This window comes from Salmo salar, chromosome 01, assembly GCF_965601325.2.
Source record: "Salmo salar chromosome 01, fSalSal1, whole genome shotgun sequence".
NCBI lineage: Eukaryota > Metazoa > Chordata > Actinopteri > Salmoniformes > Salmonidae > Salmo > Salmo salar.
The window spans coordinates 105,929,101-105,943,802 of NC_138291.1; the positions used below are offsets into that span (position 1 = coordinate 105,929,101).

Below are 14,702 nucleotides of genomic sequence, written 5' to 3' on the forward strand. Positions count from 1 at the left end.
ATAATCATATTATATAAAGAGCCTCAACCTGCACTTCCTTAACAGGGTCTAGAGAGAAGATGATTAATAAATCTTGCCACCTGGCTTTGTGAAAAATGAAGAGCAATACAGGAGACAGATTAAAAAGCTGTTATGATTCATCTCAATGTTAACCTTCTTAAAGCCTCTTACAGGAGAATCCATCTGAGAGAAACAAAAGAGAGACATTAAATAATAATCGTCCAGCTTCTATCCTCAATTACCTCTCGCAGCTGGAACTTTTTAAATCCACATAATTGTTCTATTCTATTCAGAGAGAGAAGGAAATAGGTTGTGAATGCCTGCTGAGAACAGGAGGATGGAGGATTACATGTAGAGTAGTGTGCAGGAGAAAAGGTACTTCCTCAAATAATACATAACTACAGGAGAAAATGTACTTCCTCAAATAATACATAACTACAGGAGAAAATGTACTTCCTCAAATAATACATAACTACAGGAGAAAATGTACTTCCTCAAATAATATATAACTACAGGAGAAAATGTACTTCCTCAAATAATACATGCCTACAGGAGAAAATGTACTTTCTCAAATAATACATGCCTACAGGAGAAAATGTACTTCCTCAAATAATACATAACTACAGGAGAAAATGTACTTCCTCAAATAATACATGCCTACAGGAGAAAATGTACTTCCTCAAATAATACATAACTACAGGAGAAAATATACTTCCTCATGTTGTAAAATAACATAACTACAGACTGGTCTATTGTGTAGTAGAACTGTCCTTATTATTAGACCTACTGATAAAACTGAAATTAAATATATTGTTACATTCCCCAGCAAGAAAACAAAATAATATCACTCAAACAGAAGGCATAACTAACAAAGTCACTGACAACAACCAAAATGAAACAGATGGGGTTTTAGGAGGGGTTCTGAAAGACACTCAATGAGGAACTCCACTGAAAGTTGACTAGCAACAACAACTGGACCTTAAAAGACAGCCACCATGAGTGCCCACTAAATTTGCCTAAGAAGAGGCAAACAAAAGAAAAACCCACACCAAACTTAAAGACAGGAAGCAAACCAAAAAGGTGGCGCAAAACAAAATCAGGGAAATCAGACAGACTAGGGAGAGCCAACTAAAGGTGTTCACCATCTGCATCTATCAAGACAACTGGAGTAGTGGGCCAGCCACTCTTAAATAGCACCTAGGCCAGCACAGGTGTAACACATACTGACTAACGAGGTAACACCAATCCGTGCGTCCTACGTGCTAACGAACTATACGTGCTAAAGTCCAACCACAAAACATAAATGGAAAAACCAAAACCTGTAACAGTATACTGAACAGAAATATTAATGCAACATGTAAAGTGTTGGTCCCATGTTTCATGAGCTGAACTAAAAGATCCCAGACATTTTACATATGCACAAAAAGCTTATTTCTCTCAAATGTTTTGCACTAATTTGTTTACATCCCTGTTAGGGAGTATTTACTCTTTGCCAAGATCATCCATCCACCTGTCAGGTGAGGCATATCAAGAAGCTGATTAAACAGCATGATCATTGCACAGGTGCACCTTGTGCTTGGGACAATAAAGGGCCACTCTAAAATGTGCAGTTTTGTCACACGACACAATGCCACAGATGACTCAAGTTTTGAGGGAGCGTGCAATTGGCATGCTGACTGTAGGAATGTCCACCAGAGATGTTTCCAGATTATTGAATGTTTATTTCTCTACCATAAGCCGCCTCAAGTCATTTTAGAGAATTTGGCAGTATGTCCAACCGGCCTCACAACCACAGACCACGTGTAACCACGCCAGCCCAGGGCCTCCACATCCGGCTTCTCCACCTGCGAGATCATCTGAGACCAGCCCCCTGGAAAGCTGATGAAACTCTAGGTTTGCACAACCGAAGAATTTGTGCACAAACTGTTTGAAAAAAGTCTCAGGGAAGCTCATCTGCATGCTCGTCATACTCACCAAGGTTTTGACCTGACTGCAGTTCGGTGTCGTAACTGACTTCAGTGGGCAAATGCTGACCTCCTGATGCCCATTGTCATGCCATTCATCCGCCGCCATCACCTCATGTTTCAGCATGATAATGCATGGCCCCATGTCACAATGATCTGTACACAATTCCTGGAAGCTGAACATGTCCCAGTTGTTCCATGACCTGCATACTCATCAGACATGTCACCCATTGAGCACGTTTGGGATGCTCTGGATTGACGGGTACAACAGCGTGTTCCAGTTCCCACCAATATCCTGCAACTTTTCACAGTCATTAAATAGGAGTGGGACAACATTCCACAGGCCACAACCAACAGCCTGATCAACTCTATGTGAAAGAGATATGTCATGGTGAATGAGGCAAGTGGTGGTCACACCAGATACTGACTGGTTTTCTGATCCACATCCCTCATTTTTAAAGTATCTGTGACCAGCAGATGCATATCTGTATTCCCAATCATGTGAAATGCCTAGATCAGGGCCTACATTTATTGAATTTATTAGAGTATGGAAATTGCCTTACTGTAATACATTTATCATATAAGGAAATTGACTGATTTCCTTATATGAACTGTGACTCAGTAAAATCTTTGAAATTGTTGCATGTTGCGTTTATATTTTTGTTCGGTGTGTGTATTGCTTTCATTGTATAGTTGACTATAATTCCAAGACCACCATGTTTGGATTGATTCTTAAATGGAATTTGAGGAAATTGTTGTTCATGGATTTGTTCAACACACAATCACCCAGTCATTAACATGTCATTACATCTAACAAAACAAGGGGAATCTACAAATACCCTCTGAGTTGTATTTACTGTATCAGCTCATTTACTGTAAAGCTTGTTTTTAATTTACAATAACATATTTTCAGCTGTAATTTGATTTAAACACAAGTTGTATACGTGGTCAGTAAAGTAGCAGGAATATCTCGTTGTGTTTATAGAAGGCTTGCTGAAGCAGAAATAAAGGACCCGTCCAAAATGTCATGTTATTCCCTATATAGTACACTACTTTTGAAGAAGTGCACTATATAGGGAATAGTGTGCCGTTTTGGGATGCAGACAAAGTCATTAAGACTGAACTAGCAGGTCAATATGGAGGGAATTGTCACTGGCTGCTCTGAATGAGCATATTGAGACTGTTTAATTACAACATGTTAATTATCTACATTATTCACATTCATTCATTTGTTAATTTATTAATTTATGTAGGCCTTCTGCAAAAGACAAACAAAAGAGATTTAGGCAGCAAGACAGAGCTGTAAGGTTATTCATAAGAACCGTTTTATAACAGAAGGTAATAGGGAACATTTCTCCAGCTCCATCCCTCAGCGTTTAACCAAAACTGGGGCAAGGAGACGTTTTGTTATTGTTTCAACTGCAGATTGGCCCTTTAAGCATCGATTAATTGAAATTTGACCAGAGCCAGATGACACCCTATTCCCTATTTAGTAGGGTTGGGCCATGTCAACATTTGTCCTATTGTGATTATGTACCGATAAAACATTGTGATATAAGATGCTATCGCCCCCCTTTGATATATATAAAAAGAAATATATAAAAAACCAGCTTAGAGCCAAATTGAATGCAACTGGATGAATCATGACGAAAGATAATGTTGTTGTAAGTCTGGGCAGAGGCTAATTGCAAGCAATGGCACATATTTTCTAATATGCCTTTCTAGTGGAGGAGCAGAACAGGTCTGTCTTAACGTACCATCTTGATGTGTACTGTACTGCTGAAGAGTCAATAAGTTTTCAGGAGTAAATATTTGCTTAACAAGTCACATAATAAGTTGCATGGACTCACATGAGTTTTGAATGCCTACCTCATCTCTGTACCCCACACATACAATTATCTGTAGGGTCCCTCAGTCGAGCAGTGAATTTCAAACACAGATTCAACCACAAAGACCAGGGAGGTTTTCCAATGCCTCACAAAGAAGGGCACCTATTGGTAGATGGGTAAATAAAAGCAGAGATTGAATATCCCTTTGAGCATGGTGAAGTTATAAATTACACTTTGGATGGTGTATCAATACACCCAGTCACTACAAAGATACAGGCATCCTTCCCAACTCAGTTGCAGGACAGGAAGGAATCCGCTCAGGGATTTCACCATGAAGCCAATGGTAAGTTTTTAAAACAGTTACAGAGTTTAATGGCTGTGATAGGAGAAAACTGTGGATGGATCAACAACATTGTAATTACTCCACAATACTAACCTAATTGACAGAGTGGAAAGAAGGAAGCTTGTACAGATTAAACATTTTCCAAAACATGCATCCTGTTTGCAACAAGGCACTAAAGTAATACTGCAGGAAATATGGCAAAGCAATTCACATTGTGTCCTGAATACAAAGTTATGTTTGGGTCAAATCAATGCAACACATTACTGAGTACCACTCTCCATATGTTCAAGCATAGTGGTGGCTGCATCATGTTATGGGTAAGCTTGTAATCGTTAAGGACTGGGGAGTTGTTCAGGATAAAAAAGAAATGGAATGGAGCTAAGCATAGACAAAATCCTACAGTAAAACCTATTTCAGTCTGCTATCCACCAAACACTGGGATATGAATTCACCTTTCAGTAGGACAATAATCTAAAACACAAGGCCAAATCTACTCTATTTTTTATCCATTTGGAGTTCAGGCTGTAACACAACAAACTGTGGAATAAATCCAGGGGTGTGATTCTTTTCTGAAGGCACTGTATATAGTGCACTATTTCTTATTGGACCCTGGGCAAAAGTAGTGCACTATATAGAGAATAGAGTGCCATTTGGGACATAGTCCATGATATATTCCTATAGTCCTGTAACGGCTGTCTGAGGAAGAAGTGGACCAAAATGAGGCGGAGTTAGGGTTCGTCATATTTAATTAAACGAACACTATGCAATTTACAAAACAACAAAACTGACAGCCAACACAGTCCTGTCAGGTGCAACCACAATGACAAGAACAATTACCCACGAAACACAAAGGAAACGTAGGCAATTTATGTGTGACTCCCAATCAACCACAACCCTCTACAGCTGTGCCTGATTGGAAGTCACACGGCCAAAATCAATGAAACAATAAAAAACACACACTCCCTTCTGCCACGTCCTGACCCAACTACACCCTCTACTGGTCAGGACGTGACAAGTCCTGAAATTATCCAGGTCCTAGATTAGCCTAGTGAGTCATTCAGGTCCTAGATTAACCCAGTGAGTCATTCAGGTCCTAGATTAGCTCAGTGAGTCATTCAGGTCCTAGATTAGCCCAGTGAGTCATTCAGGTCCTAGATTAGCCTAGTGAGTCATTCAGGTCCTAGATTAGCCTAGTGAGTCAACCCATTTCACCTTCATCTTGACTTAGTTGTGAGTTGCAGCCCAAAAAGTGTGATAATTGTTTGTGTTGTGAGGTATAAATAACATTTATGTGCAATAAGGCGGATTTTAAGGGTTTCACTGCTGTGTTGTGTTTTATTAGGACATGTTAAGCCTGTGTTAAACTCAAATATTTGTTTGCACAGTTACAGTTTTGGAGCAACCTAATGACCAATTATGTCAGAAAGTTGTGTGTTTTTATTTTGGGTATTTTAGCTGACTGAAATGGTTAGTTATTATGTTGGATTATCAGTTAAATTCAAAGCCGCCAACATTGACACATTTTTACAAAAATGTGATCGATTAATTGTACCTTTTAAAATAAATTATGTTGTGATACATACCCTTCCCAAAGGCAGGTAGCACATATTTCAACTTCAAAGGTGAACAATTATACTTTTCTTCACCACACAATTATACTTTGAAATGACCTCAACAATGTTGTATAGTCACTTACTACAGACCAGGGACCCCCCTTGATAATCCATCTATAGGGACCACTGTTATTTACTACAGACCAGGGACCCCCCTTGATAATCCATCTATAGAGAGCGTTGTTATTTACTACACACCAGGGACCCCCCTTGATAATCCATCTATAGAGACCGTTGTTATTTACTACAGACCAGGGACCCCCCATGATAATCCATCTATAGAGAGCGTTGTTATTTACTACAGACCAGGGACCCCCCTTGATAATCCATCTATAGAGACCGTTGTTATTTACTACAGACCAGGGACCCCCCATGATAATCCATCTACAGAGACCATTGTTATTTACTACAGACCAGGGACCCCCCTTGATAATCCATCTATAAAGACCATTGTTATTTACTACAGACCTCGGACCCCCCATGATAATCCATCTATAGAGACCGTTGTTATTTACTACAGACCAGGGACCCCCCATGATAATCCATCTATAGAGACCGTTGATATTTGGGTCAACATCATTAGTAGAATGCTCCCTGAGTGATACTGTAGATGACATCAGCACAATGCTACAGTATAGATTCCCTAGTCAGCAGCACATTGTTGAATGGTGATCTATATTCTCCACCTCTTGCTACAGTAAAGCAGGGCTTTAAGTTTTCCTTATGTACTGGACATACCTGAGTTCAAATACTACTTGAAGTCTTTAAAATACTTATAGTGTTTGCTGTAGTCTGCCGTGAGTGCCGGGTGGGTGTGGTTTGGGAGTGCCAGATGGGTGGGGTTTGCAGTTTTGCGGTTATGATATTTGTTTCGTTGTGCCAGGCAAGCTCAATCAAATCAAATAGTTTTTGTCACATGCTTCGTAAACAACAGGTGGACTAACAGTGAAATGCTTACTTACGGGTCCTTCCCAGCAATACAGAGATAAAGAAAATAGAGAAATAATAGAAAAGTAAAACACGTAATAATAAATAACAATCGTGCACAGATAATGTATTTAATATTATTTCAAATAGTATTTGGTCCCAGGTGTGGTACTGAATGGCTGTGTGCAGTTGTTAATGGGATTTCCACGTGACAGCAACTGTATTAGACAGTGATAATGTGTTTTCACAATTAGATTCACCCAAGTGAAGACAGGTCGCGAGGACTGTTCCTCTGACTGTCTAATCAGATGATGGTAACAGTGTGGAGGAAGATGTATTATTGCAGGAGTGAAGACACCTATAGATCTGTGGTTATACAGTGACTGGTGCCACCTTTACTGTGAGGTGAACAACAATATGTAACACAGGATTAGATATTGCACATTCTATCCAGTGTATATGCTGCAACCTAATGCAACAAACATAACATACATAATGTAATGTATGCCGTACTACACAATGCAAACATGCAAGACTTTAAGGAAGCAGTCATCTCTCTTCACCTACACTTGTGTCTGTCTTATTGCCATTATTGAACAACCTTGACTATTTCTGCTGCAAGTACAGTCATTGAAGCGAGAGAGTGTTCACCCTGTATTGATTCAATGTATTGAGGTGCATCTAAACTCAAATCAATTATTTAACTAGCCATTCACCTCTTTCCATGATCGAGAACTCACAGTAAACATGTATTGTGTTGTTACATGTTCATATTCTAAGTGCTATATGGTATAATATATATAATGTGTTTTCTATGTTAATATATGTAATATATTCCCAGGGACGTGGTGTGAACTGAGCATTGACGAGTGTGTGTCGAACCCGTGCCAAAACGGCGGGAGCTGCGTGGATGGTCCCAATCGATACCAGTGCTTATGTGCTGGAGGCTTCATGGGTTTCCACTGCGAGACCAACACTGATGAATGCATGTCGGGTCCCTGTCTTCACGGGAGGTAACCAACGGAAGCATTCATTACCAGTAAAACTGTTAGTGCTTCTCCTGCTGAATATAAAACGTCAGTCCAGGGTAGGAGATGTGTGTTGTTTATAAAAACTGTAAATAAAGTGTTTGTTTTTTTAAAGGGGAAAAAAGGAAAATGGTTGCGGAAATGGAGACTAGAAATGGTGTGTAATGTATAAGAATGGGAAATAGGGCTTGTGTACTGTACACACTTTGTACCTACTATATGTCCGTTTGACCTCAATTACCTCAATTTGCATTCCCATGGTTAGGAAATAGTGATTTCAGATATTTGCCTTCTCTCAGTGTTTAGCCTTTTAATATACTAGAGGCCTAGACCCGAGTGGGACCTGGGGCTTGGCAACGCCATATAGGCCTGTTTTGTTATGTTATGTTTCTCTCTTATCTTCCCAGGTGCATTGATGGAGTGGATGTGTATTACTGCCAGTGTGAATTAGGATGGACTGGTGCCAGATGTGAAATGAACATTGATGTGAGTTGAGCTGAATGATAGTTGGGTAAAGTTGGGTAAAACCATTTGATAAAACCAACCTGCATAGGACTCATCATCATTACATAACATGGTCTCATTAAAATATGTTCAAATAGTGTCATTTCGCTAAACATTGTAGTTATATTTCAGCCAAACTGACAAATTAGTTATTTGTAATTAACAGTGACCTATGACTTATATTTCACTATAGTGACATAAAATAGTGTCATTTCACTATGGACATAGGTTTTATATTTTGTAATAGTGACTGTGCATCACATCTCATTATTGTACAACATTCCAAAACATGCAAACCAGGAAGATCCAGATGGTTCGTCTCCATTCTAATCAGACCAGAGCTGCTCCAGTGTGCCGTCTCTCCCCTTTCCCCATCCACAAGCCACATCCATTCTCCTACAGCATAAGTCAATTGAGCTACATGATCATGTAAGCATTGTATAAATACCTGATTAAAAGGAATCGCCTCACCCTACTCCCTAATTGATTTTAATACCCAGCCCAGCTTCAGTAGGCCTCCAGAGAGAGCACTGGGCTGATAGAATAGAATGCTAAGGCAGCTGGAATGTCTCTCTGAGGTTCTGCTCTGGAACGCACAATCAGAGGCTCTTACTGTCTCGGTTTAAAGACCCATTCTAATCTACAATTCTGCACATACTCTTTTAACTCATCATCCAACATAGTCAATTACGGATTTTAACAGTCATGTTTTCATATACAGGCCTATGTATTCATATTCAAGTCATTCTCTTACGATATTCTGTTTATCTATATATCTGTGTTAGTACCACCATGCAGTTGTGGATATTTAAAGTTACTATATTCGTTCAGAGTAGGAGTGCTAATCTAGGATCATGTAATATCAATATTATGATCTTGAAAGGCAAAAGTAAACTGATCCTACATCAGCACTTCTACTCTGAGACACTTTATAAATACAGGCCCTGGTCTCGTGTTTTACATGATGCTATTTCCCCATCTACAGGAGTGTTCTTCCAGTCCGTGTCTGAATGGTGGCTCCTGTGTGGACTTGGTTGGTAAATATGCGTGTTTCTGTCTGGATGGATACACTGGAAAGAACTGTGACATTGACATAGACATCTGTCTAGAAACCCCCATCAATGTCACCCTGTGTTTAAATGGAGGGACTTGTCTCGATGGCCAAGGCTCCAATTTCACCTGCAGGTCAGTGAATCTATTCATCATGTAGTCATGTGTATGTATAATACATACATATCAATATATACATACCTGTATATAATATGTACATGTACAAACTTTGATTATTTTATATATATTTTTCAAATAATACACTATATTACAGTATTATAGCACCTCAAACATTTACCTGTTTGGATACACAGATTTTTGCTCCAAGGACTCATTTTAATAACAAATTACAGAGCCTGATACCTGTCGGCTGTAAGTGAAGTAATACAACATTATCTAGTGTTACGATATGCATGTTTTGACACGGTCTCTGTATTATGAATTGAATTAAACCACCGCCTCCAATCAGACTAAAGTCACGCTGCCCCCTCATCTCTCAGATTGACATGCATCTGATTGGTTTAATATCAGGTTGCCACAGCAACAGAACCATGTCATGTCATTTCCTATTAACACGCTCTCCCTCCCCTGTGTGATGTATGAAGTCTAGCTCAATCAGTGGAGTCTGGTCTCACTTTAAATCAGAGGACTGTTCATAGTAATGATTGGACTGGAATTAATGAAACACTACTAAACACATCAAACACAATGGTTTCCATGTGTTTGTTACTGTTCCATTGATTCCAGTCCAGCCATTGGTATGAGCCGTCCTCCCTCCCTTCACATTGTGAATATAGCCAGACACTGCACTGCAGTAATAGGGTGTAGATTTGCCACAGCGTGGGTCCCCTCGACGTCTTGCTGTTAATTACATTGTCTTAGCTGTAGCACATATGCTCAGGTTCAGGGCCATAAGTCACTGTGGTCTAGTGTAAAGACAAAGGGCCGCATCCCAAACAGTACCCTAGTCCCTACATCTTCTGACCAGAGCCCTATGAGTCCTGTAGTGCACTGTAAAGGGAACAGCCATTTGGGACGCAGACAGAGAAGGGCTGCCTGCCTGCTGTAGTAATGTTTAGTCTGTTATCAACAGTTGGAGGACAGTTGGGTGTCATGCTGCAGCATCTGGCTCTGTATACTCAATTATAATTCAATGTTTATTTTTTGTGAAACGAATGCTGAAGTTGTATGCATATGCTTTACTGTCCGTATGCTAGGTTTTCTTTTTGGTTAACAAATGCTGCATTGTTATGGGTATGCAGTATATGCCATATGTTGAAGTGAATTTGAAGAAGGCGTGTTTTATTGTCTCCATTTCCTTGGTGACAAGTCACATGTCAATCTAATGTCTCTTTAACACGAAATGACACAATGTATTGTAATCCTAAACTGTACGTGAGGGAATGACACTCTTTCTCATTAGATAATGGATACAAGCATGGATGTTATAGGTTGCAACCAGCGACAGACTGCATGCAGTTCAGTCCATTTGGTATATAGAGATCCATCCAATAGTATGCGTGGTGTCAGGATTGCAACAGATTGGATGGTTGAATGTGATGTCTGGATTTGATGGCAATTCAACCAGCCTCGGGGACAAGCAGCATGGAGACAGTTTAAATTGCAGTTCCATTTCCTAGCTTGGTAACGGTTGGATGTTGGTTCTGTTTCAAACGGCACCCTATTCCCTTTATAGTGCACTATATTTGACCAAAACCCTATGGGGCTCAGGTAGGTAATAGGGTGCCATTTAGGACGCAGATAGTGTCTCCTTGAAGTAAGACATCAGTTGTCAATCTGCTGGTGTCTCCAGAGATCTGAGGAGTCCTGTACGAATGCATTTCAGACACATTATTAGAATACCCATGGACATGAATAGGACTTGGATGGTGAGAATGCATTCTAGAGATTGTTACTTTATGTTGTGTGTAGTAAAACTGCTTTTCCCCCCAAACTATCACTGTCAATACTGCAGAGTAGTCTAGACCAGTTATATGCTACTTATATGCCACTGCTATACTTACTATGGTAACACTTTACTTTACACCCAGCGTCATAACTATGTCATAATATGCCATAACAGCTGACACAACTTGTCATAACCTGTTATAATATGGTCATAACACTGTCATGACACACATTTAAACCTGTTGTGACATATATTGAGTTATTTTATGGCTGGTTATGACACCTACATAAGAGTGTTAAAACCCACAAAACAGTACATTCCATTACACCACAGCCTACTTGTCAAAGGTATGTTTATGTTATATATTTTATTTTTAATTGACCATATTAAAATATCATTGTAATTGTGCAAACATTGATGCCGGACATGCACCTACCCCAATGCTCTGTTACTGAAGACTGGGATGAATGCAGGAGCAGATTTCAGGAGCAGGACAAGACATCCTCTTTTAGACTGATGACTGACATAAGGGCATGTACATGACAGGCCTATCTGGTTTATATGATTATGATGGTCATAATGCTTCTTGACTGTCATATAGTTTGTTTTCTTAGTCCAAGTAAAGTGACACAGGATGTTCATAATGCTACATGACAGGGAAATAACGTGTATTTTCTACAAATTATTTCAAATATGATGCAGCATCTGGCTCTGTATACTTCTTGTTTTTAGCAGATAGGAGTGGAAGCTGGTGGGTTCGTCTGCTGCAAAAGCCCATCAGTGACAAAGACTGAGGAGCTGTGCATTCTGAGATGCCTTTCTGCCCACCACTGTCATACTGTGCCTTTATCTGCCTGTATGTGGCCCGCCTATTAGCTTGCACCATTCTTGCTATTCTCCTTTGACCTCTCATCAACAAGCAGTTTTTTTGCCCACATGCCTGCCGCTGACTGGATGGTTTTTGTTGGTCACACCATTCTCAGTAAACCCTAGACACTGTCGCACATGAAAAGCCAAGGCGGCCGGCCGTTTCTGACATACTAGAACTGGTATGCCTGGCATCGACGATCATACCGAGCTCAAAGTCGCTTAGGTCACTCGTTTTTCCCATTCTAACGATCACTCGAACAGAAACTGGATGTCTCGATGCCTGTCTGACTGTTTTATATAGCAAACCATGGCCACGTGACTCACTGTCTGTAAGAGCGAACCATTTTGGTGAACGGGTGGTGTACCTAATAAACTGTTAATATTGTCTTCCTAGTAATTGTTCATTATTAATCATTCCGTGATGATAAGTAATGGTAAAAAGATATCAACAACAACGTGTCCATTCTGTTTCTTCTACTGAAGACTGTAGTACTGTTTTAATGTTATTTTAGAAAAAGATACACAACTTTCTTATTGTAAAACAAATATTGAATCTTTATTTTACTTTGGTTAAAAAAAAGTATATAAAGTGAATGTATATGTGTACTTGTCATGTCCTGACCAGTATTTAGGTATTATTTGTATTATATTTGGTCAGGACGTGGCAGAGTTATGTTCGTTTTGTATGGGGGTGTGTTATTTTTGTGTTCCTGGGTTTTGGGTGTATGTTTCTGAATTAGTATGTTCTAGGTTAGTTTTTCTATGTGTAGGTTTGGGTGCTGGACTCTCAATTGGAGGCAGGTGTTTTTTAGTTGCCTCTGATTGAGAGTCCTATAAGTAGGTGTGTGTTTGGTTTGTCATTTGTGGGTAGTTGCATTTCGCACTGCTGTTGTAAGTATAGCCTGTGAAACTGTCGGTCTGTCGTTCTTGTTTTTCTCGTGTTCACATGTATTTAATAAATATATATGTTGAACATGCAACCCGCTGCGCCTTGGTCCTCTCTACATAACGACAGCCGTTACAGTACTGTATATGTGATTAGTAAAAATAAAGAAAAATCATTGAAAGAGTAGGTGTGTCCAAACTTTTGACTGGTACTGTATGTTATATGTGTTATTTACAGTACCAGTCAAATGTTTGCACAAACCTACTCATTCAAGTATTTGTATTTATTGTTGAATAATAGTGAAGACATCAAAACTATGAAATAACACATATGGAATCATGTAGTAACCAAAAAAAGTGTTAAACAAATCAAAATCTATTTTAGATTCTTCAAAGTAGCCACACTTTGCCTTGATGACAGCTTTGCACACTCTTGGCATTCTCTCAACCAGCTTCACCTGGAATGCTTTTCCAACAGTCTTAAAGGAGTTCCCACATATGCTGAGCACTTGTTAGCTGCTTTACCTTCACTCTGTGGTCCAACTCATCCCAAACCATCTCAATTAGGTTGAGGTTGGGTGATTGTGGAGGCCAGGTCATCTGATACAGCACTCTCTTTCTTGGTCAAATAGCCCTGTATGTTATATGTGTTATATGAGAGCATCCTGACCGGTTGCATCACCGCCTGGTATGGCAACTGCTCAGCATCTGAACGTAAGGCGCTACAGAGGGTAGTGCAAACGGCCCAGTACATCACTGGGACCAAGCTTCCTGCCATCCAGGACCTATATAATAGGCGGTGTCAGAGGAAAGCCCATAAAATTGTCAGAGACTCCAGTCACCCAAAGTTATAGACTGTTTTCTCTGCTATCGCACGGCAAGCGGTACCGGAGCGCCAAGTCTAGGACCAAAAGGCTCCTCAACAGCTTGTACGCCCAAACCATAAGACTGCTGAACAATTCATAAAATCGCCACTGGACAATTGACATTGACCCCCCCTTGTAAATTGCTGCTACTCACTGTTTGTTTGTTACCTATGCATAGTCACTTCGCCCCCACCTACATGTACAAATTACCTCAACTAGCCTGTACCCCTACATGTACAGATTACCTCAACTAGCCTGTACCCCTACATGTACAGATTACCTCAACTAGCCTGTATCCCTACATGTACAGATTACCTCAACTAGCCTGTACCCCTCCAAGTACAGATTACCTCAACTAGCCTGTACCCCCGCACACTGACTCGGCACCGGTGCCCATTGTATATAGCCTCATTATTTTTATTGTGTTACTTTTTATTTTAGTCCAGTTGGTAAATATTTTCTTCTTCTTGATCTGGTTAAGGGCTTGTAAGTAAGCATTTCACGGTAAAGTCTACACTTGTTGTATTCGGCGCATGTGACAAGTAAAGTTTGATTTGATATGTTAAATGACATCTATGCAGTATCCTTGTCTTCTCCCAGTTGTCCAGCAGGTTTCATAGGGGACTTCTGTGAGATGGACGTTAATGAATGCTGTTCAGATCCATGTCTCCACGGGGCAATCTGCCGAGACCGTTCTTAAGCGTGACGCAACGTGGAGTGCCTGGATACAGCCCTTAGCCGCGGTACAGTATATTGGCCATATATCACAATGTGGAGTGCCTGGATACAGCCCTTAGCCGCGGTACAGTATATTGGCCATATATCACAATGTGGAGTGCCTGGATACAGCCCTTACCCGCGGTACAGTATATTGGCCATATATCACAACGTGGAGTGCCTGGATACAGCCCTTA

General features: G+C 40.1%; 1 protein-coding gene across 1 annotated transcript in view; it reads left to right on the forward strand.

Annotated features, from left to right (window-relative positions):
* The window catches only part of eys (EGF-like photoreceptor maintenance factor), a gene marked incomplete at its 5' end in the record, with an annotated part of 444,052 nt that overhangs the window by 203,069 nt on the left and 226,281 nt on the right, over nt 1-14,702 (forward strand). The window contains 4 exon segments of the mRNA XM_082972800.1: nt 7,518-7,689; nt 8,112-8,190; nt 9,194-9,393; nt 14,389-14,480. Of these exon segments, the coding sequence (XP_082828926.1) occupies nt 7,518-7,689; nt 8,112-8,190; nt 9,194-9,393; nt 14,389-14,480 (543 nt within the window).